This window comes from Ovis aries, chromosome 4 (assembly GCF_016772045.2).
Source record: "Ovis aries strain OAR_USU_Benz2616 breed Rambouillet chromosome 4, ARS-UI_Ramb_v3.0, whole genome shotgun sequence".
Lineage (NCBI taxonomy): Eukaryota > Metazoa > Chordata > Mammalia > Artiodactyla > Bovidae > Ovis > Ovis aries.
The window spans coordinates 6,047,768-6,070,447 of record NC_056057.1 but is presented as its reverse complement, the minus strand read 5'-3'; the positions used below and the strand labels follow the sequence as shown (position 1 = coordinate 6,070,447).

Genomic DNA, 22,680 nt, shown 5'->3' with positions numbered 1-22,680 from the left:
CAAAGACCCATATGCAAGAATGTTCATTTCAGCTTTGTTTACAATAAGAACTGCAAACAACGACACCGTGTGTCCTAAGAGGGTTAGGTTAAACCAAGTATGATTCCCACTCAGTGGAGGGCCAGGAGGTTTTTGGTGGAAATGTGATAACACAGGTAAATTCTGGACAAGATCGACAACATCCATCCACACTGCTCATGCCTGAAGAATGAGGCGAGAGCTGGGAAATGAGGAGAAAGGGAACCTTGCTTTTTATTGTAGACTGCCTTGTACTACTTAAGTTTCACTTTTTGATCTTACTGTATGTTGTTACTTTTACAGTTTAAAACAATTCATTTTTTGTTTGCTAGTTTGGTCCCTGATTGAGCACAGATGACTACAGTCAGGCAGTGGAGTCCCTACTCTTATCTGTGTTCAGTGCCCCCACTTGCCACACTGTGTGGTCTATCTGAACAGACTCGCTTCTCTGGAAGGACGCAGACGAGGGACGGAGACTGCTTCTTTGTGAAGACCTCTGGGGGAGGAGAGTCAACCTCTGGTGGTCTCACTTCAATGCAGGACTTCTCTCGCATGGAGGGGATGGCTCTAGGATCAGCTGGAAGAAAGACCCAAAGTCCAATCCTGGGTCTCAAGCACAGGGAGCTCCTACCAGGAGTTGAATTTTTATTAACAGTTTATGCCACCGAGAATTTATTTCTATGTACATACAAGGGCTTCCTCGGTGGTTCAGCAGTGAAGAATCTACCTGCCATGCAGAAGCTATGGGTTCGATCCCTGGGTCAGGAAGATCCCCTGGAAGAGGCACAGAAGCCACTCCAGTGTCCACAAATGCAATAAAGGATAAGACCCTAATTCAGCTCTTCCTCCAAAGAGCTGATAACTGCTGGAGCACAGTGAAGAAATCATGATGCCTTGTTCACGGAATTCTGATGCTTGGAGCAGCTGGCTCCTTCTCTGGGTGCCTGCTCTGGAGCACAGACATCTCTGCTTTTAAACCAGAACCACGTGGTTTTCGACAGCAGCTTTATAAGGTCAAAACCACTCTTCTGAAGGGGGAGCCTCTTAAGCTCAGAGGTGAAATCCGGTTGGCCTCTCCTGGGTTCCCATAAAATTCACCCTCTCAGCAGCCTGGAACCCAGTGACAGCCCCTTGCCGCCCAAGACCCCAGGCCCCGAGGCTGTGCTAGCTCGACTGTGTCACCTCGGGGGGTCTGCGTGAGTCTCCCTGGGGAAGGGACCCTGCCTATTCTGGAATCTTTAGGTAAGAGTTTGGATTTCAAGTTTGTGGATCTGACGTGTGCTCCTGGTTGCATATCGGGTTGATTCAGTGACTAAGACAATATAAAACTCAATTAAAACAAGCACCCCACCCATGAAAGTAGGTGGACTGGTATCCAGGATAAAGAGAACAGCAGCACTCAGCTGGGAGCTCTGTAGACACCCTTAGGGTCCCTGAGGCCTGGCCCGCGGGGCAGCAGGCCCCCACGATGCCGCCAGGGGCTCTGCCACAGCAGGAGGGCATCTGCTCTGGTCTCTGTGACAGTCGCCTGCCGTGACAACCTCAGTGTCATACAAGCTGCTTGTCTTTATTAGGGGAATGCCAAATTACTCCAGAGAAGGATACAGAGAGTAAGGAATGAAGGGCCTTCAGGGGGTTGGGGCCACAGACCCAGCTGCTCCTAAAAGAATAGGAAGAAGCAGCTCCTTGGGCTCTCAGTGAGACAGAACAGTCTCACCTGAGATCCAGAGAAAGCCATGCTCGTCCGAGCCCCAAGAACCGGCCAGCAGGGTGAGATGGATTTGGAGACTTCCACTGCTTCTGACCAAAACCACCCTAAAAATAACCAGGAGTCGCCGCAGCATGGCACCAGTGAGAACTGACACGGAACAGGCCTTCTTTAGGCTCTGCAGGTCTTTCTACCAGAACAGTTTCTCTTGTACATCCCCGACACTCTTTGCTTCTTACTCTGGCTGGGGACACCTGAGTTAGTCTATGACTTGGAATTATTAGCACTAGATGCTCCTTTGATTCTTAAAGGCCCTGCATCCCTCCTGTCACTAACACAGTTCACTTTCGTCATCTCACACGTCATAGGCTCATGACGTTCTTGGTACGTACAACAGCGTGCGTGGAATAAAGTGAAGATTTTTTTCCCCTGCTTGGTACCCGGTTACTAATGATAAGTATCCGCTGAGCACAGATCACGGGTCCTCCTTAACCTCTCTTCTGGCAGCTCCCCCGAGCCAGGCCGGCTCCTGGGCAGCATCCTTCCGGGCAGTGGCAGCAGGCTGGAGCCACCGTGGCTTGCCCTCCTCGCCAGCCGTGCCCTGGGCACCAGTGTGTGCCCCCAGGGGAGACTTGGGCAGGACTGGAGAGGTGCCACAGCAGGAGGTCAGAGCCCGTACCACACGGCCGTGGGCCAGCGTCACCTCGCTGCTGACCTCTGGCCAGGAACCGTGTCTGCGAGGGTCACACGGGCACCAATGAACATCCTGTGGCACGCAAACCAGGTCCCCTCAGAACCTGCTGAGATTTCAGACACAAAACCCCTCTTCCATAAAAGAAGGGATATCCTCCCGACAACAGCTTCAGCTTTGCGTGGCGGCTTACGGGTTTCCAGACAGAAAAGCCCTGAGCAGGAAGGGTGCTGTCTGCTCTCTGAAGTCCACACCCTTGCCCAACACCCCCCAAAAGAAAAAGAAAAAGCACTGGAGACCACATGGCTGCCAGCTGACCACCCAGCTGGAGGAGCAACAAGTCAGGAAAAGGTGTCCCCAAACACCTGCACAAAGAACCCACCCAGACTAATTACACAGGCCAAAAGGGGCATCTAAAGTCAGGCTTCGAGCGGCACAGATTTGGTGACAAGACCTTCCTCCTGTGGGTTCTGGGCATCCTGGTACAGAGTCCCAAGGAGACCAGCCAGCAGCATCCCTCCGGGGCTGGCGCGGCCTTGGAGGAAACGCGGTGTTTTACTTAAGGTCCTGCACATTTTCTTTACTTGAGGACCCTTCACAGTTTGAGGCTCCGACACTGACGCTGCAGGAATTTCTTTCCCTTGGTTGTAGTTTATATGACTTGGCACCAAGGCTGAGCATGATAGAGACAGACCCACTCAGCACAGCCTGCTATGCCAACAGGACTGTGGATACTCCGTTCCCTGTGAGAGGAAGGGAAAGAGGGACCAGCGTGTTCTCGCTGACGCTCTCCCAGGATAGGGCCACGTCTCTCTTTGCCGGCAGCACCAGTCTGAGTGCTCTGATTCGGACGCTGCAGAGAACTAGCCGGGGACGGCCGCCTCAGGCCTCGGGGTCGCTGGTTGGGGCAGGAGGGCTGGAGGGTCTGCGCATTCGTCTCCCATGGACTTGCACCGACTGTGACTGAACATGATGGGCTCCGGTTATGTTTTCTAGGATGTTGCTCCTCTTGGGGAAAAGCACCCTGCATAAATCTGTGCACAGAAGAGGCATATTTGGGTTTTTCACATGGTTTTTCTTTGTTCAGCATTTTATCTTGAGAACATTTCAGGCTAACAGAAAATGTGTGAAACCTAGTACAATGACTTTTCCACATATTTTCCATCTAGGTTTATGTGTTTCCCAGGTGGCTCAATGGTAAAGAACCAACCTGCCAGTACAGAAGACGTGGGTTCGATCCCTGGGTCAGGAAGATCCCCTGGAGGAGCAAATGGCAAGCCACTCCAGCATTCCTGCTTGGGAAACCCCATGGACAGAAGGGTTACAGCCCACAGGGTCTTAAGAGTCGGTTACAACTCAGCGACTAACCAGCAGCAGCAGCAGGTTCCCCAGTAGTCCCGTTGGCTTTATCATCTTCTCACCCTCTGACCCTGCCTGCCTAGGACAGTGAGCTGTAGAGAGCTGGACCTTCAGCCCGGGACAACTTGATGCATATTTCCTAAAAACAGCAACTCTAACCACAGTTCAAGGACTGAAATCAGGAAATCACATCCATACATGACCATCAGCTGTCTGCATACCTAGTCAAATCTAGCCAGTGTCTGAGTTGTGTCCTTTCTGGAAAAGGCAACTCCTAAGAACATGTGCGTGCGTGTGTGTGTGGCAGCGACGGGTCTCACTACAGCCTCTGAGGTCTCTGGTCTTGTTGGGCCATGCAGACTCTTTCAGCTGTGGCGTGTGACGTCTCAGTCACAGCACATGGCATCCAGCTAGCTCCCTGACCAGGGACAGAAACTGGGCCCCCTGCATCGCGAGCACAAAGTCCAGCTCGCGAGCTGGACCTCCGGGGAAGTCCCCAAAAGGCAATCTTTGAATTTAGGATCCCCTCTGGGCCCACTGGCCACCTTCAGCTGCGCGGTGTCTCCTTGGTCTCCGTCAGCTGGACGTCTCCTCAGATTCGCTTGTCCCTGACCTCGTTTCCTGGGGTCTTCTTGGACCTCGACACCATTGAGGAGCCTGGCATTTGCTGGAAGGTCCTGGGTCCTGGTTCGGGCCTCTGGCCCCACACAAGTGGACTCTTTCTCGGGACGCCCCCTCTGGCCGTTCCTGGTGACGTCACCTGGGAACCCCTGGTCAGTAAGGTGGCACCTGCTGCCCTCTCCACAGCCCTGGGTTACTCCCTTGCCTTTGCCCTTCAAGCAGCTCCTGGGTCCCCATGACAGGACCCCCTGCATCCATCAAGCATCTCCTGTGCGGCCCTGCTTGCTGAGTCGAGAATGGAATTTAGGCGCTAACACCCAAGGCCAGGGTTGGACATATTTTTAAAGGAGTGACGCAGAGCTGCAAGGTATCACAGACACAAGAAAGCGACAGAAAGGCAAGAAGTCACCGTGCGCTGTTGCTCTGCACACATCCATCCAGTCCCCCGACCTCAGCTCCTGCTGTGTCCTCGTCCTACCGGGCTGTCCCCACATCTGCCATCCTGCACATAAAATGCAACATGCAGACGTTTCCAAGGGGAAGGGGGCTGGGGACAGGATGGAGTGGCGGCTGGGGTTAGCAGATGCTCACTAGTACTGGGTTGGTCAAAATGGTCATCTGGGGTTTGCTGTAAAAAATCTGAACAAACTTTGTGGCCAACCCAATGTAGATAACATGGATAAACAACGTCTGCTAACCCCAAGGTCCTATAGTCTAGCACAGGAACTATATTCAACTTCTTGTGATACACCATCATGGAAAAGAAGATGCAAAAGATACATACACGTATGTAACTGAATCACTTTGCTGTTCAGCAGACAATAACACAACATTGTGAATCGGTTATACTTCAATTAAAAAAAAAAAATCTGCCTTGCATCTCCACAGAGATGGATCCCTGCCAGACCTCCAGGCCCCCCAATCCCACCCCGTGTCCCCCCTGATCGCCTTCCCTCCCTCTTTCTGGAATGTTCTCTGCCTTCAACCCAGCTACCGTTCCCTCATCCTCCAGTCCCAGCTGCTTCACTGGCTGGTGGCTTTCCTGCAGCTGGAAAGTCCCACGTCTACCCGCTGGTGACTCCGGGCACTTATCTCTCACAGGCTGCGGCAGTGCCCAGGTGTGAGGAAGCCTCCCAAATCACCCTGGGGAGTGGGTCCATGAGATGGAAGCAGCGGTGGAGGCAGGATTTCCTGGCTGGACCCGTGCCAGATGAGGGCAGGCCACAGTCAGCTTCCAGGGGTGCCCTCTGGGGAGGCATTCTCAAGGGCCTACTGGTCACTGTCACGGGGTGCTCCCTCCCAGTCATCTTCCCAGACTGGAGACCACGTGGGTGCGTTTGAGGGGCCCTGGGCTGCAGACCTGCAGGAGATGAGCAGCCTGAGCCTGGGCCGAGTCAGGATGTGACCACTGGACCCTGCTCTCCACACCTACATCCATGCAGTGGTCCCCCACAGCACCACACATGGAACGTTCCTTATATCAGATGGACCAGAATCTCCTTCTCCACCTCTGCTCTGTGGGCGCTGCAAGGCCATACACCGCTACATGCCTAGAAAGAGCCTTGGAACGGCCAGAGCCTCGCTAGGGCAGCTGTGGGGTCTGAAGACCAAGAGACAGTGTGTTCAACCACAGGGCGGGGCCAGGCGGGACCAGCTGGCTCTTCTGTGTCTCCATCACAGTCCTGGCCTTACAGTCCCTGCAGCCAGCAGCTGCCCACCTGGGCAGGGAGACCACCCAGGTCGGGGATGCTCACAGACAGAACAGCAGCAACGACCTGGTGTGGAGTCAGGGCTGAGAAATTACGAAGCACACCCTGCCCTGACCGGAACAGAGGCCCTCGCAAACATGGAGCAACACGCGGCTGGAGCCGCAGAACACCACGGACTTGGGCTAGAAACCTGGCTTCCGGGGAAGAATCAAAATGTGGCAAACGTTACATCACGCCACTCAGGGAAGCATCACCCACAGGACAGCCAACTAACAGGAAACCATGCAGATATCCAGCCCCGGCACAGGGTCTGAGTGCAGCCCCCGAACACACTCCTTAACAACGTTCAGCTATTAGAAGTGCTTTCTGCAGAGATCACGGAAGGGACGCACAAAACACTTGCGGGATAGTAAGTACAAACTGCAAGTGGAGTGCAGCTGCTCAGTCGTGTCTCACTCTCTGTGACCCCATGGACTGTAGCCCATCAGGCTCCTCTGTCTGCGGATTTCTCTAGGCAAGAATACTGGAGTGGCTTGCCACTCCATCCTCCAGGGGATCTTCCTGACTCAGGGATCAAACCTGGTCTCCTGCATCACAGGCAGATTCTTTACCACCTGAGCCGCAAGGAAAGTCTAAACAAATATAAGCATATAATCGGCTTTGCCTGGAACCAGATAAAATACAGGGGGCCAAGGGCCGCAGTGGGGATGGTGCCGTCTGCCTCTGTCACTGGCCATGGTCTGCACGAAGCCAGTGGTCCTAACACCGAGGTCCGGTCACAAGAGCACTGCCGCCGTCTGGAGGGGATGACGTCCCCACCACAGGCCAGCTGTCTCCACCTGCCCTTCCTGTGGTGCTGTCACACAGGACACTGACATCTGGACCTGTGCAGCATTTCCTGATACAAATGAACCCCGAGAATCCAGGGTTCTAGAAACAGGGCGGTGAGACACTGCTGCATTGATTCCCAAGCAACTCCACGTGGGATTACAACGATGAAGCTGTGCTGGGGCCAGGGAAAGTAAACCGCGTTCATCATTAGTGTTCGGTTCTAAAATAAAATTTACCAGTGGAGGCTGTCCACTCAGAACCTTTCCCAACGAGGTCACATCTGTCTTCTTTTTTCCTAGAAACGCAGAGACTTGGCTGCACAGCAGTGACAGAGGGGTGCGGGCGGATGTTTACTGAACTCTCTCTCTGGAGACACTCAAAACGTCTTCCCTTGGTTTCCTCCAGTGAGCCTTGTAATTTTTTAAAAACCATTTTTTTATGACTGAAATTGCTTTTCCTTTACGCTTGTTAAGAGAAGGAAATGAGAGCCCAAGAAAGGGATGAAACAGCTATGGAAAGAGAAGGGCAGACTCTAGGCAGGCATCAGACTGCACAGGAAGGGGATGCCCACCAGGCCAAGGCGTGTGCAGACTGGCCAGGAAGAGACGCAGAGACAAGAAAGGCCACAGCCAGCAGGGGCACGTGAGTATGGAAGGCTCTGCTGAGAGTCCTTCATGATTGTGGGAAGGCACGGACCCGGTCCTGCCCCCGCAGGCGGAGACTTTGCCAAAGCATGGAACGCCTTCAAACCAAGACGGAAAACTCTGATAGGTACTTTTCAACCTTGTGACTTCATAAAATACTCTAAATTGAAAAAAAAAAAAAAAGACACATTTAAAGACCATAGAATGGAACAGAAATTCCCTCCGTGAACATCCACAGGCTTTTACGAAAGTACAGGTGTTCACGTTCCACGCACGTGGCAGCTTCTGCACGGGATGAACTATGAGGGTGTTTAATCACACACATTTATGAGAGCCATCAGGGAGGGTAATCAGGCCAAAAGATCGTTTTCTGATCCTTTACCTTTTTTTTCCTAAAGAAATTTCAAGTCACAGCAACAGCAAGCATCAGCAGATTCGTTTGCCAAGGAAACTCACTTCTTGATCCAGCAGAACAGGCCGCCCTTTCTGAGCCTGCCTATGTGCAGACCCTGGCAGCTGTTTGCTCTGCTCTCCTGGCTCCTCATTCTGCAGCAGGACCCGCTCACAAACACCCATACTGGGCAAGGCACATACTTAAAGATTTTTGGTAAAAGTACGGGCATTTTTTCCCATGAAAGACACAGATAATTTAAGTGTCCACTGTCCCAGCGCTTCTGACAGCTACAGATGCCAAGAGATGTTCAATGCTGTCATAAACGATCTAAAGTTGAAAGAATTAATATTTTAAAAGATATTATAGTCCAGAGAAACACTAGTGGTTGAGATTTCGCAGGAGGTTCCTTCGGCCCTCGCAGGAGGCCCAACAGTTGGGGGTCTCCTCCAAGTCCAGAGGGTGCAGCGCCAGGGCCTGCAAGGGGCGGAGAGGACCCCAGGGGTGACAGACTCATCCAAGCCAAGTTCACATCCTGCCACCGTGCCTGGCCATGCTACTGCCGCTAGCAGGCTGGCGCTACCCACTATGGAAACAGTCTCCCCCTTGCCGTGTGGAGTGGTGCCGTGACAGTTAAACGTGCAGCAACCGCCATGAAACATGCTAAAAATCCCGGCCTTCCCGGTGGGATTGTAGGACCTACATGGGACCACCTGTCAATATCACTTGGTTGACTGGCCGCCTTGCTTATCTGTCTCAGATGGGAGGGAAGGGATTCTCACACTTTCCAGCGATCCCACCACAGACACACAAGTGACCCTCAGAGGATCTAATTCAGCCTCTGCCACTCCATGGGGCCCCTCCAGGGTCCACACTCATCCTGACTCAGCACACTTGCAGCTGTGCCTCTTCAGGAAGTGCTTCTTAGAAACGGCACCCGCCATCCTCACCCCAGGGTGAAAGACAAGGGCTGGGTTTGTCTCTGGGGCTGATGGGAAGAGCTGCACCCGCACAGCCCAGAGAGGCAGGGCTGCTGGGACTCCGTGGCTGCCCACTCCCCACAGGGGCAAACACAGGCCTGCAAATGTGGCTGGCAGACGGTGCTGTGGGCCCCGGATGCCTTCCCCACTCCTGTCTTCCCCAGGTCTTGTCCCGCCACCTGGGGCCGGTACCACGTTCCAGGTCCTCTGGCCGCAGCAGCTGGGGCTAGAAGGCGTCTTCCTTTCAAGTGGCTGCTCGAATGTGTTGCTCCTTCCACCCGCTTCGTCTAGTGACCAGAGAGAGGCGTCCAACGCCCCCTGCACCCAGCTCCTTCTGACAGTGTCCTCGTTCCCTCTTGACCTCCTTCTTCCAGGGAATAGGTGAGTCTCCTGCACCCAGGGCGCTGCATCCATCTTTAAACCACTTCAGAGCTCCGACTGGTTGCTGATCCCCGTTTCCTCCGACTCAGCAGGAAGAGAGGGCACGGCAGGTTTCTCCTGCCCTCAGGTAGGTGGCAAAGGAGGCTCCCCACTGCCGTCACAGCCTGACACTGAGCTGGTGAGGGTGCTTGAGACTGTGAGGCATCAACACCAGTGGCACCAACAAAACACATGCTTCAGGAGATCAAAAGTGAGGACGCACTGTGGCAAAGAGACATCCCTTTGAGCCAGTTAGACAACAAGGAAGAACACCAAGTCTCTACAAGTAGGGCTAAGTGTGGTGCATCCTTCCTGGTTGTTGGTCCCAAAGGGGGGTGCTATCTCAGGAACAGAAACAGAGGCACTGATGCCAAGTTCTCGTGGAGGAACTAGCTCCGATCCCAAGAAAAACAGCAGGCAAAGCCCCTGGGTGACCTGCTTCTGCTTACAGAGTTGGACAGTCCACGGGGTGGAGGCTTGTTTCCTTGCCAGCCACTGGGAGAGCCAGAGCATATTTTCATGGTCTTATTTTAGGATGGGTAATGTTGTAAACAACCTCCATGCCCAATCCACAGACAGCTTGTCTAGACCCTAATGTGAAGCAGAAGGTCACCAGGGAGACAGACGTCCCTGACGGACTGCAGGCATGTGATGAGGGCTGTAGCCTGGCCAGCACGGCCGCGGCTGGGGATGCTGACCTCGCCTCTGGGTGCTGACGTGGGGTGCGGGGGGTGGGGGGCTCACGAGGCGTGAGGTCAGCAGGCAGTAGAGCTCAGGCGAACCCTGGAGGAACGTCTCCCTCCTGAGTGCAGAGCCCACGCGGCCGGGGATAAGTCTGCAGAGGAAGAGGACGTGTGGTGCATGATGCCTGAGGACAAGGAGGTGGAGAGTGGTTCCAGTGGAAAAGGCAAAGCAGCTTCTGAATACGCTTGCTGCAAAGAGGGAACACCGAGGGCCCAGGGACACCTAGTGTCCCTAAAATCAGAGGCGCCAGATCCGGGGGTCAAGTCCTGCCCAGCTCCACCACGTACACTGGGGGACCCCAGCTCCCCCACCCACCCTGGGCCACCTCAGCTCCTCATCCATAGTGGGGCCCCCACCAGCTACCCAACCCACACTGTCCCCCAACTCCCCATCCACACAATCCCCCCAGCTCCCCCACCCACAGTCCCCCAGCTCCTCCATCCACACTACCACCAGCCCCCCCCACCCACACTGCCCCCCACTCCCCCACCCACTCTGGGCCGCCTCAGCTCCCCATCCACAGTGGGCACCGCCTCAGCTCCTCATCCAGTGGGGGCCCCCAGCTCCCCCACCCACGCCGCCCTCCAGTTCCCCCATCCACCCTGGGCCACCTCAGCTCCTCATCCATAGTGGGGCCCCCACCAGATACCCAACCCACACTGTCCCCCAGTTCCCCCACCCACTCTGGGCCGCCTCAGCTCCCCATCCACAGTGGGCACCGCCTCAGCTCCTCATCCACAGTGGCCCTCCCAGCTCCCCCTCTCACATGACCCCCCCAGCTCCCCCATCCACACTGTCCCCACCAGCCACCCAACCCACACTGTCCCCCAACTCCCCATCCACACAATCCCCCCAGCTCTCCCACCCACAGTCCCCCAGCTCCTCCATCCACACTACCACCAGCCCCCCCACCCACACTGCCCCCCACTCCCCCACCCACTCTGGGCCGCCTCAGCTCCCCATCCACAGTGGGCCCCCCAAGCTCCCCCACCCACACTGGGGCCCCCCACCTCCACCTCTCACAGCTTGGCCTCAGTTTCCCAGATGCAGTACACAGCTGCCATCTGCACCTAATTCTTAGGCTTGTTCTGAGGAGTAAAAGCATTTATTGCACATAAATAATATAAACCACTGAGAACAGTACTTGGTACAGAGACCTCACTCAGTGAACGTTTGTGTTGCCGTCATCTTTGCTGCTGTCGTGATTACTGTTGTTATTGTCGTTATTATTATGATACCACGCAGTAGAGTGTCATGGGCTTCCCAGGTGGCACAGTGGTAAAGCAGCCACCTGCCAATGCAGGGGGCACAAGAGATCTAGGTTCGATCCCTGGGTCAGGAAGAACCCCTAGAGGAGGAAGCGGCAAGCTGCTCTAGTATTCTTGACTGGCAAATCCCATGGACAGAGGTGCCTGGTGGGCTGCAGTCCATGGACTCAGAAAGAGGTGGACATGACTCTGAGAGGGGTATGACACTGCATACCCCACGGTAGAGAGAGCATCGCTGGCCTCCCTCCCAAGCCTGCCAGCCACACGGGCCCAGGCCCTGCCAACCGGGAGGGCGGAGCTGCCGGCCCACCCCTCTGACAAGCTGATGACTGGTGCTTTGACCTTGACTTACTGAAGCTCAGCCTGCGTCCTCCCTTGGGGATGATGTCTATAAAATAGGCACCTCCCAGTCTCACTTTACGGCAGAAACTGCTGGTTTAAAAGGTGGCTGTCACCTTCTAGGTCAAGTTGAAATCCCTCCACCCTGAGCAGATCCTACTCAAAGTCAGGAATGTTACAAACTCTTCAACTACCGTCCAGCCCAGGAACCTGGGAGAGCCCAGGTTTAACGCCTCATTTATCCAGACGAAGACGACAGTGGTGACACTTTTTTCAGAGGATGAAATTCATCTTTCCGCACCAAATGATTAGTATTATTTATCGTTTTTATGGGAGTCTTTGTATAACATATAAACATCTAAAAATGTCCTAAATGTGGTTTCTAAAACCTCCCAGACCTAAGCAGCATCTTGGCTGACAGACTGAAAAGGCCCACCAGGCAACAATTGTGGGAGCACCAGGAGAAGAAGAAAGAGTGAAGACCGCAGAGTGTCCCTCCCTTCCTCCCTGGGCCATGGGCCAGCTCGTGCGTCCTTACTCTACCCACGAGCAGCCTGGTGCTCCTACCAAGGCTGGGCTCACCTGCTTCGCAGCAGCCGGGCCAGGAGGTAAGGAGCCGGGTGTGAGCGCAGGGGGGCTTCCAGGGCCGCAGAGCTCGGGGAAGGGGTTGGGGATGGCTGGCAGCGACGAAGTCCTCAAGTGGGGGTCTTCCTCCTGCAGGCGCCTGCGGGGAGAGATGACGCCCGTCAGAAGCTGCCACATCGGGACCCTGCAGCCCACATTGGGGGATCTGCCCAGAAACCCGCAGGAGGGGCTCAGAAGGGTGTCTGGCCACCTCAACCCACACCACACCCTGCACAGCTCGCCACCATCCGCAGGTGGGAGTCACCGTGAGCGGATGCCAAGATGTGGCATCAGTGTGCAGCGGGGTGTCACACAGCCGCCACAGGAAGGGGCTTTTGACACAGGCTCCCTCCAGGCGGCCCGTGGGGACACCCTGCTGAGTAAGCCCGGTGCAAAAGACTGAGCCCGCAGGCCCGCACTGCAATGAACCACCCAAAATGAGCACACACAGAAAGGAGGTGGAGGGTGGGGGCTGGGGACAGGGGGCGGGGAGTCAGCCTCTAATGGGGACAGGGTTTCAGATTTGCAAGATGAAAAAAGTTCAGCAGATAGATGGAATAGATGAACACCCTTCCTATAATCACAGGGCCAGGGTGTCAGGGAGCTTAGGGAGGGTCTTGGAGGGAGATGCTCGGGAATTAGACTGGGGTGGGCGTACTGCATAGTCTTGGGGGTGCCCTACCTGCCACCGAACATGTACTATGCGGTGATTCAGTCTACACTACGTGCATTTTACCTTAATAAATTATTCTTTTTAAGAAGTCCCGTGTTTCCTTTATAATAGTTCACAAGCATCACTCAAAGCAAAAATCTAAGTGACATTAGACATAACTGAAAAGAATCCCATTCAAGAGGCCTGTGGCCACGGAATCCATCCCTCTCTGATTAGCTGCATCAGTGGAGCTGAGACGCAGGGGGCGAGGTCAGGGACGGGAGGAAGGGTGGGGCCTCGCCTGTCCACCTGTCCAGATGAGGACAAGCCCCCAGCCCCCCTCACTACAGTCCCTCCTTCTCCAACCATCGCCATGCATTGCCTCCAGCTGCTGCTCAGCACCTGCTTCCCTGAGCCCTCTCCAGCAGCGTGACAGTCTCATCATCCCCGCCCCAGACTCTCCCCTCCCCAGGCAGAGACGGAGCTGAGCTGCCCCCAACGCTCTGGTCCCTACCCCTCCAAATCCAGGAGCTGGCGGACTTTTCCTCAAGCCCTCACCTGGGTCTGCGTCCACTCACCAGGTGTGGGCCAAGTCCCTGGCCCCGGCGCCTCAGTTTCCTCACCTGGGGATGAGAAGCCGCCACACCACCCCCTCGGTGAGGCTGCAGTGGCCGCTTCATTAGCTGCTCATACACAGGAGGGGTTTAGCACACGGGAGGTGCTCGTGAGCACAGGAAGTCCTCAGCAGACCCGTTCACAAAACGAGCCTCTGGGCATCCTATACTGACTGGTCACCTGATCTTTAACAAGGCACCTGCCCGTTAGAAACGACGGGACTGCAAGTAAAAGAAGCATCGCTGGAGAAAAGGCTGGCCTGGAGCCAGGGTCCACTCTCCAGCAGCGGGCATGCCTCCTACCCTGAGCCCATCTGTCCCATGGGACTCAGAAGCTGCAGCCCCCGGGCGGAAGGACAAGCACGGCCAGATCCCAGGCAAGGGTCCTGGGCAGCTAGCTGGCAGGAAAGCAGGCCTTCCTGCACTGCGTCTGCCATCTCCTGGTCCAGCCTCAGGCACCGTCACCACGGCTGCTGTTCCATCCCGCTGGGCCTCCCCGAGGCCGCCACATGTGGGCGGCTGACACCCTCCAGACCCAGAGAAGCTCGGAGAAAAGACTCTCTCCCCCCAGACTGAACTCACCAGGAGCTCAGAACACGAGGGTGCTGGTGGAGGGAGCAAAGTGGTCCACCCACGGGAAGGACGGACGCGACAAAGCGCAGGAAGCAGAGAAGAAAGCGACCCCAGGCCACCCAGGCTGCTGTGCCCCGCTGCAGACAGCTCCGTATTTACTCTGGTCCCCTTCTGCAGACAGACTTGGCCGCCCTGGGCAAAAGAGTCATCTGGCTGTAGAAGCCTTGGGATACTGGACTGGAAAGAAGGCTCACAGAAGTTTCTGGAAGCAGAGGGAAAGCTCCCTCCCCAAAAGGGAAGGAAAGGAGACCCAGAAGATGCTGCAGCCAACAGATGCCTAAGACACAGCACACTGCACACCCTCCCCTAGAAGCCCAGAGAGGCAGCAGGTGTCACCCCTTACCTACCCCCACCTGAAAACCCACCAGAGCCAGCAGCGGCCTCTGGGGTCACAGAGAGCTTGTTTGCTGGGTTTCACAGAAGTCTCCGCCCAGGTCTTCCATCACCCCCACTTCACAACCCCGAGGTTTCCCCCCTCCCAGGCAGAAACAGAGCTGAAGTGCCCCGACACTCTGCCCCCAGCCTCTCCAAATTGGAGCTGACAGATCTCTTCCACGCCCTCCACCATCCCTGGTCAGGACAGCTCCACTCCGGCTGGTCGCTGAAACGGCTTCTGAATCCCCCACCATGAACCGAGGCTGCCGCAATGACCTGCCAATTAACCCAAGTCCAGCCTCGCTCGCCTTTCCCACCTCTGCCCTGGGAGCAGCTCCCGCAGGCTCCGGATCTCACCCCACCTGTCGGGATCTCTCTTCTAATCCACCCCTGAGGTCTGACGGACGCTCGAAGCCACGTGTATTCAATGTGTACAACTAGACGAGTTTAGAGAGAACTTGTCGTGACCCGGTGCCGTGGTCTGGCCACCACCTCCGGACGTTCACGCCCGTCCCCTTCACTTGTTTAATAGCATCACCTTCTGTGCACGTGTGTGATGCGAACATATCACACAGGACCCGAACCCCTCACTGCTAACTCAGGTGGCTCTGCCCAGCACGTCTGCGGGCCTCGTCCACGGGTCAGGCTGCCCCTCTGCACCTCCCACCAGCACCTCCCGCCTCCACCCCAGCCTCTGGCAGCCCTCTCCACTACCTGCGTCCTCGCTCCCGCGGCTTTCGGGTTTCTTGTGGAAGTGGAATCCCATAGTAATTGTCCTTCTTTGTGGGTCCTATTTACTGATGTTGTCCAGTGATGGAGGAGCAGACACAGAAATTATGGTATACACACGTGATGGAATATTACTCAGTCACAAAAAAGGAGGGGCCGGGCCACTTTAGACACCAGGGATCGTCTCTCTTGCTCAGGAAGTCTCTACTCCACCCCTCAGTTCCTACTTCCCCTTCAACACCCAGTTTAGAAGTCTGCCTCTGTTAGGGAAATTAGATAAACAGTCTTGTTTAGGCTTCAGAGACAAAGCAGAGCAGGCCTCTGACCATGCGTCTAACCTGCCTGGACACTGCCCAACTGGGAGTGACTGGGAGTGACTGCCTGCTGTGAGCTGAAGACTTGCAGCACCATAGATTAGATGGGGGAGGAATCTTGAGATTGTTGAGTCTGGGGGTGGGGGGACTCCTGGCCAACCAAGCCCCAGACTTAACTACATTCCAAGTTTTATACGACAAAACAAACAGCACTGGCAAGAAAGCAGGGCTGCAATTTGCTCCCAGATTGATGATAAGATCAGTCTGAGTCCAGCCTGGGGTTATAAGTGGGAACCCCACACTGCAATCTCTTAAGTCTCACCCAGGGAGCAGACGTGCTGCCTGGGACCTTTCCCAGCTGGGACTCCAGATGTGCTGTGACGTGGGATTTCCCAGCGCTGTTTAAGTCTGGACGTTGGTCAAAACCCAATTTGGTGATGTATTCTCTGCTCTGTCTCTCTTTTCTTTTAATGTTAGTGTATTGAAAGTAAGCTAGATAATTCTTTAATAAATACTGGTATTATTTACGTATATCACAAGTGGCTTATTTTGTTAACAAACCCTTTGAACCTGAGATGAAAGTGAAACCTTTCAGCAAAACAGCCTCCTCCAGGGAGGCCTCCTCCACTCCCCAGAGTCCTTTCCGTGAAGGCCGGGCCCCTGGGAAACATGGTCAGGCTGCACATCTCTGTCCCAGGCCCTGTGCAGGGCAGTGAGGTCTGAGAGCCCTCCAGGGACACTTGGCTGTCCACTCACTTCGGGCTTCCCCAGTGACTCGGTTGGAGAAGAATCTGCTGCCATGCAGATCTGCGCTCGAGTCCTGGGTGGGGAAAATCCCCTGGAGAAGGAGATGGCAACCTGCTCCAGCATTCTAACCCGGAGAATCCCACAGACAGAGGAGCCTGACGGGTGACAGTCCGTGGGACGGCAAAGAGTTGGGTGTGACTGAGCGACCAACACAATAATGTCCTTGGATGTGTTTCTACACACCCCATCGACCTGGCACAGAGCCGGTGCACACAGATCTGACCTGAACTGAACTGGGTACCAGGTCCCACCCCTAGCGGCCCTGCTGCACGGAGGGAAAGAAGGGGTCTGCCAAGCAGAGCCCAGCACCAGGGCCGTACCACGCACCCTCTGACTACCGGGGGGAGGCGGGAGGCGCAATGACACCACCACCCACCCTCTGCTCCCCGGGGGGAGGTGGGGAGGCGCAGTGACACCACCACCCACCCTCTGCTCCCCGGGGGGAGGTGGGGAGGCGCAGTGACACCACCACCCACCCTCTGCTCCCCGGGGGGAGGTGGGGAGGCGCAGTGACACCACCACCCACCCTCTGCTCCCCGGGGGGAGGTGGGCGAGGGGAGGCGGGGAGGCGCAGTGACCCCACCGCCCACCCTCTGCTCCCCGGGGGGAGGTGGGGAGGCGCAGTGACACCACCACCCACCCTCTGACCCCCGGGGGGAGGTGGGGAGGCGCAGTGACACCACCACCCACCCTCTGCTCCCCGGGGGGAGGTGGGGAGGCGCAGTGACACCACCACCCACCCTCTGCTCCCCGGGGGGAGGTGGGCGAGGGGAGGCGGGGAGGCGCAGTGACCCCACCGCCCACCCTCTGCTCCCCAGGGGGAGGTGGAGTGACCCCATCGCCTACCCTCTGCTCCCCGGGGGGAGGCGGGTGGCGCAGTGACCCCACCGCCCACCCTCTGCTCCCCAGGGGGAGGTGCAGTGACCCCATCGCCCACCCTCTGCTCCCCGGGGGGAGGCGGGTGGCGCAGTGACCCCACCGCCCACCCTCTGCTCCCCAGGGGGAGGTGGAGTGACCCCATCGCCCACCCTCTGCTCCCCGGGGGGAGACGGGGAGGCGCAGTGACCCCACCGCCCACCCTCTGCTCCCCAGGGGGAGGTGGAGTGACCCCATCGCCCACCCTCTGCTCCCCGGGGGGGAGACGGGGAGGCGCAGTGACCCCACTGCCCACCCTCTGCTCCCCGGGGGGAGGTGGGCGAGGGGAGGCGGGGAGGCGCAGTGACACCACCACCCACCCTCTGCTCCCCGGGGGGAGGTGGGCGAGGGGAGGCGGGGAGGCGCAGTGACCCCACCGCCCACCCTCTGCTCCCCAGGGGGAGGTGGAGTGACCCCATCGCCTACCCTCTGCTCCCCGGGGGGAGATGGGGAGGCGCAGTGACCCCATCGCCTACCCTCTGCTCCCCGGGGGGAGACGGGGAGGCGCAGTGACCCCACCGCCCACCCTCTGCTCCCCAGGGGGAGGTGGAGTGACCCCATCGCCTACCCTCTGCTCCCCGGGGGGAGACGGGGAGGCGCAGTGACCCCACCGCCTACCCTCTGCTCCCCAGGGGGAGGTGGAGTGACCCCATCGCCTACCCTCTGCTCCCCGGGGGGAGGCGGGTGGCGCAGTGACCCCATCACCTACCCTCTGCTCCCCAGGGGGAGGTGCAGTGACCCCACCGCCCACCCTCTGCTCCCCTTGGGGAGGTGGAGTGACCCCACCGCCCACCCTCTGCTCCCCGGGGGGAGGCAGGGCCCACCTGACCGCGAGGATGCGCACGGGCTGGGACCGCTGCACCCTCTGCCTCGGGGCCGCCTGTGGCTGCAGGACCCTGGCTCCGGGGGCCGGGCCGCGGCTGTGCTGGCCGTTGTGCAGGAGGGGCGCCGTCTCCGAGGCTGCGCACAGGCTCTCCAGGGACGCGTCCATGTCGTTCACCAGTGCCTCCAAGTCCAGGTCGTCCTCTGTGCGTGGAGAGCAAGAGACAAGCGTCAGCAGCAGTGAGTGGTCACGGCCAGGCGGGCGGCCCAGGGACCGGGCTCCGAAGCTCACGGCACTTTAAAATACGAGGAGCAGATGGAGGACGCTGCCTGAGACAAGCACAGCTTTCTGTGAAGACCCATGGGTTACAGGTATTACCTGCTGATCCACCAGAAGCAGCCCCGTAATGGGAGCCCACCTGCACTTCCTGTCTGTACAGAAGACTCTCTCAGGGCATCTGCTCAGCTCACACGCCCCTCGGGGTCGGGGAGCCCACACAGCCTGGACCCTCTGCCCGAAGCCCAGCTGGTGGGTCCCAGGGGCACACGGAGCCCTAATAAGGCCAATCAGGGCTGCTCCCTTCCCCGAAATTCCAGACAAGAAGCAGAGAGACGGGAACGGGGAGCAGCTCGCCTTGCGAGGCCAGCAGGGCTGCTCCCCAGGCACATGGGCTCCGAGGGTGGATACCTGCAGGGCTCTGGGTGCCTGAGAACCAGAGGAAGCCTGTCCGTGTACAAGAAGGCCTGAGGCCGCATATGAGAAGGCCAGAAAGAGATGAGCACGGAGGGACCCCGACAGGTGATGCTATGCCTCAGCGAGGCTGACACTGGCCCACCATCATCCTAGATGTTTCTGTGAAGCTGTGTTTAGATGGCAGTGACACCTGACTCTGAGGGCTCTGGGTAGAGCAGACAGCCCCCCACCACGTGCACGGCAATAAGGCCGAGGACCCCACAGAAATGGACGCAGCCTCCACGGGTGTGCCTGCCAACTCCTCAGACACCGTGCTCAGTCGCTCAGTCACGTCCAACTCTGTGACCCCACGGACTGCAGCCCACCAGGCTCCTCTGTCCACGGGGCTTTACAGGCAAGAATACTGGAGTGCGTTGCCATTTCCTCCTCCAGGGGATCTTCTCTACTCATGAACTGAACCTGCGTCTCTTAAGTCTCCTGCACTGCAGGCGGATTCCTTCCCACTAGCACCACCCAGGAAGCCCAACTCCCCACAATAAGCACCTCAAATGCAGCAAAGGGACATCTCATGCACTCAGTTTCCGGAGGCCTGTCACTGTTCACCAATGCGGCCCGCACAGCCGGGGCTGCCTCTAGCAGTAGGTCACACGTCACCCGATTCACAGTCCATCTGCTCCCAACAACCCGGGGTCACCCAGGAGCAAACCAGAGCTCAGGGCCCAGACAGTCAGGCGGCCTGCCCCGGCCCCGCCCCCGCGACTCAGGGCCAGCTCTCGGCCTCAGGTCTCCATCTCCCACGCCTGCACCTCTGACTGGAGCTCACAGGGGTGCCCGGCCCACAGGCGGGCATGCGGTCAGTGAGTTATTACCCGCTCTGCGACAGAGCCTGGAGCAGGGCAAACACTCAGTCAATGCTATTTATTTGCTCTATGTCACTCACTTGTCCTATCAGTGACCATAGGGTGGTGATTATTAACCTGGTTTAACAGGTGAGGAGGTTGGTCCGGGACGGGGTGGGGGAGAGGGTGGGACTGGGCGGGCAGGCAGCTCGTCCCAGATCACACCAGAAGGGAACCTGATCACAAGTTTGCAGCTGCCAAGGTGACCTCACCAGGTGTGTACTGATCAATGAACTCACGGATCTTTTCAGAACACTGACCTCCCCTGCCTCTCTGCTCCCTCCTTCATTCAGCCTTGCTGTCTCCCTGGGCAGGAGCACACAAGGAGACAGAAACAAACCAAATGGAACAAAAAAAGCCCTTCTAGAAGGCATGGAAGCTGCAGGGCACAGGGGGCGGGGGTGGGGGTATACAGGCTGGAGGAGGCTAGGATGGGGGATGGAGTGCAGGCACGGGAGACCCAAGCAGAGGTGGGAAAACCACAGAACAGCCTCCTCCCAAGGTTCCCTTTTCCCACAGGCGGTGGTGCCCAGACTAGGAGTCTGGGGAGGGCCTGGACCAGACGAGATGCTACAGGCAGCAGGTAGGGCCCCAAGGAGGACAGACAGACACACAGATGGATGGGAAAATGGGCAGGAGGCTGCTGAAAGAGCTGTGACGAGCATGCAGTCCTGCTGGAGCCAAGGACAGGGGCCCAGGCAGGATGAATGGAGCAGCATTGGGGGAGAAGGAGGGCGCTCAGGGGGAGTGCATTGTCGAATATTAAATATTGACAGATATTAAAGAGACAATATGCTGTACCAATAATTAATAATAACCATGAAATCAAAATTAATCCATCGCAAGGGAGAACGTGGGAGCCAGCAGGCAGGGCTTCTGCACAGAGCTTGGGGGGGCAGGAGGCTGGTGAAGGACCCCAACAAATCAGAGAAACCCCTGCAGGGGGTCCCTGCATGGCCAGTGGGCTTAGGTCCTCATGAGTAAAGTGGGAAGCAGCATTTGGCAACTGGACAACGGCTGCCTGAACAGAGCCAGCTCTATCAGGAGACCTCTGCTGCAGTTTCCGGAGCCCTTGGCTAGACATCTGAGAAAAAAGTGGTCGCTGCACTGGAGTTCTCAGATGGAACTTCTGTAACGTTCTAGAATGTGTCCATCAGGGAGGCCACTCATCTCCTTCACTGACATGCAACGGATCTGTAATCGCAGCTCATCTTAAACTCTGAAAAACATTAAGTCCACGTGCCACCCGCACCTTATTAACAACTCAGGATTTCCAGCTCAACGGACCATTTCAGAATCAGTAGGATAACATGCCAAGTCCACTGGACTTACAGAATCAGCCTTTGCTGTGGGCAGCAGCCTCTGCCGTGGACGGGAGGCCCTGGCATGGATGAGCAGCGCGGGAGCACAATGGGGATCTGAGGGCGTTTCGTCACCAGCGGGGTGGCCCACTCGATTAACACAAAGGCCACCGTTTTCCTGGCTTTCATCCTGCTTTAGAAAGCAAACAGGAATAGTGTTCCCACTCTCTGACAGATGTCTGCCGAGAAAATCTCCCCTTAAGCAGATTTTCTTTCAAGTTACTGTTAGGTAAAAGATCAGGACACCAAGAAAGTGTCTGACAGGCTTTTTAATGGCAAAGCGCTCCCGGGCGGGGTTCCCAGACCCGAACGAGGCAGGTCGAGAAGTCCGCGCCCGGACCGTGTTGGGGGTGGCTTTTATATGTTCACTGCGAGGGATGCGCAGGCTAGATGGACGGGGGTTCGGACAGGTCGCCAGGCTGAGGCATCGCGGGCTGACAGGTCCTTCTACATGGCTGGGGTGGGGCGGCTTTAGCTGGTGAGGTGTGCTGTCATTGGTCCCCGGGATCTGGGAGGCTCCCTCTGTTAGGGACGTCCCCCCCAGCGGGAGAGAGAGGAGGGGCGGCCCATCATGGCCCCGGGGGTCCGGCCTTACAGTTACCTTCCTCACATGTTTCCGAAACGACTGAGCGACCGAACAACAGCGTATTTCTGAAACCCGCCGGCTGTGCCCGCCAAGGGCAATCCTCCAAGGGTCCTGTTTTTTCCTTCCGGCTCCTTCCCCCACCAGCCAGGCCCTTCCTGGGCAGCCCCTTGGTGCACCCAGGAATACACAGTGATTCTGACACCAAAGTACATATAAAGGGAAGATGGCAGGCACAAAAGTGAAAGGGGTATGTGCAATGCATGTCCTTCAAGCGCTTTCTCTCTCCTCTGAGGCTGGTTACTGATAAAATTGCTTTCTACTTTAACAGAATACATTCGCCTGAGGATCTATTAGAGCCAGGCCAATCATTTAACAATATACTCAGTGGGTGACAAGTTTCACGAATAGACTCTACACTGGCATGTTTCAAACTCGCCTATTTTCTACGGCCCAGATGAAAGGATAAAGAACACATGGTACCCACAGTCCGTGGAATATTACGCAGCCAGAAAAAGGGACAAAACTCGGTCATCTGTAGTGATGTGGGTGAACCCAGAGTCTGTCAAACAGTGAAATAAGTCAGAAAGAGAACAACAAGCCTCGTTTCTTTGACACTCATACATGGAGTCTAGAAACAGCCAATCTGCAGGGCAGGAGCAGAGATGCAGGTGCAGGGAATGGACCTGTGGGCACAGTCGGGGGAGCAGAGGGCGGGACGGACTGGGAGAGCGGCACTCACATATACTCACTAACTGCCATGTGTAAAACAGACAGCAGGGAGACGCTGCCCCGCACACGGAGCGTGGTCTGACGCTCTGTGATAAATTAGAGGGGTGAGATGGGAGCCGGGAGGGAGGTTCAAGGAGGAGCGGATATCTGTGAGCCTATGGTTGATTCACTTCATTGTACAGCAGAAATGAACACGTCATATA

At 56.8% G+C, this 22,680-nt stretch overlaps 1 protein-coding gene across 5 annotated transcripts in view; it reads right to left on the bottom strand.

The window, feature by feature from the left end:
- Positions 1-22,680, bottom strand: part of GRB10 (growth factor receptor bound protein 10) — a 210,418-nt gene that overhangs the window by 52,063 nt on the left and 135,675 nt on the right. For all 5 annotated transcript variants that reach the window (XM_060414420.1, XM_015095173.4, XM_060414417.1 and 2 more), the window contains 2 exons: positions 18,211-18,412; positions 12,306-12,447 (listed from right to left, as the gene is read on the bottom strand). In XM_060414420.1, coding sequence (XP_060270403.1) covers positions 12,306-12,447; positions 18,211-18,377 — 309 coding nt within the window. In that variant the 5' untranslated portion in view covers positions 18,378-18,412. The remainder of the gene's footprint in view (positions 1-12,305; positions 12,448-18,210; positions 18,413-22,680) is intronic.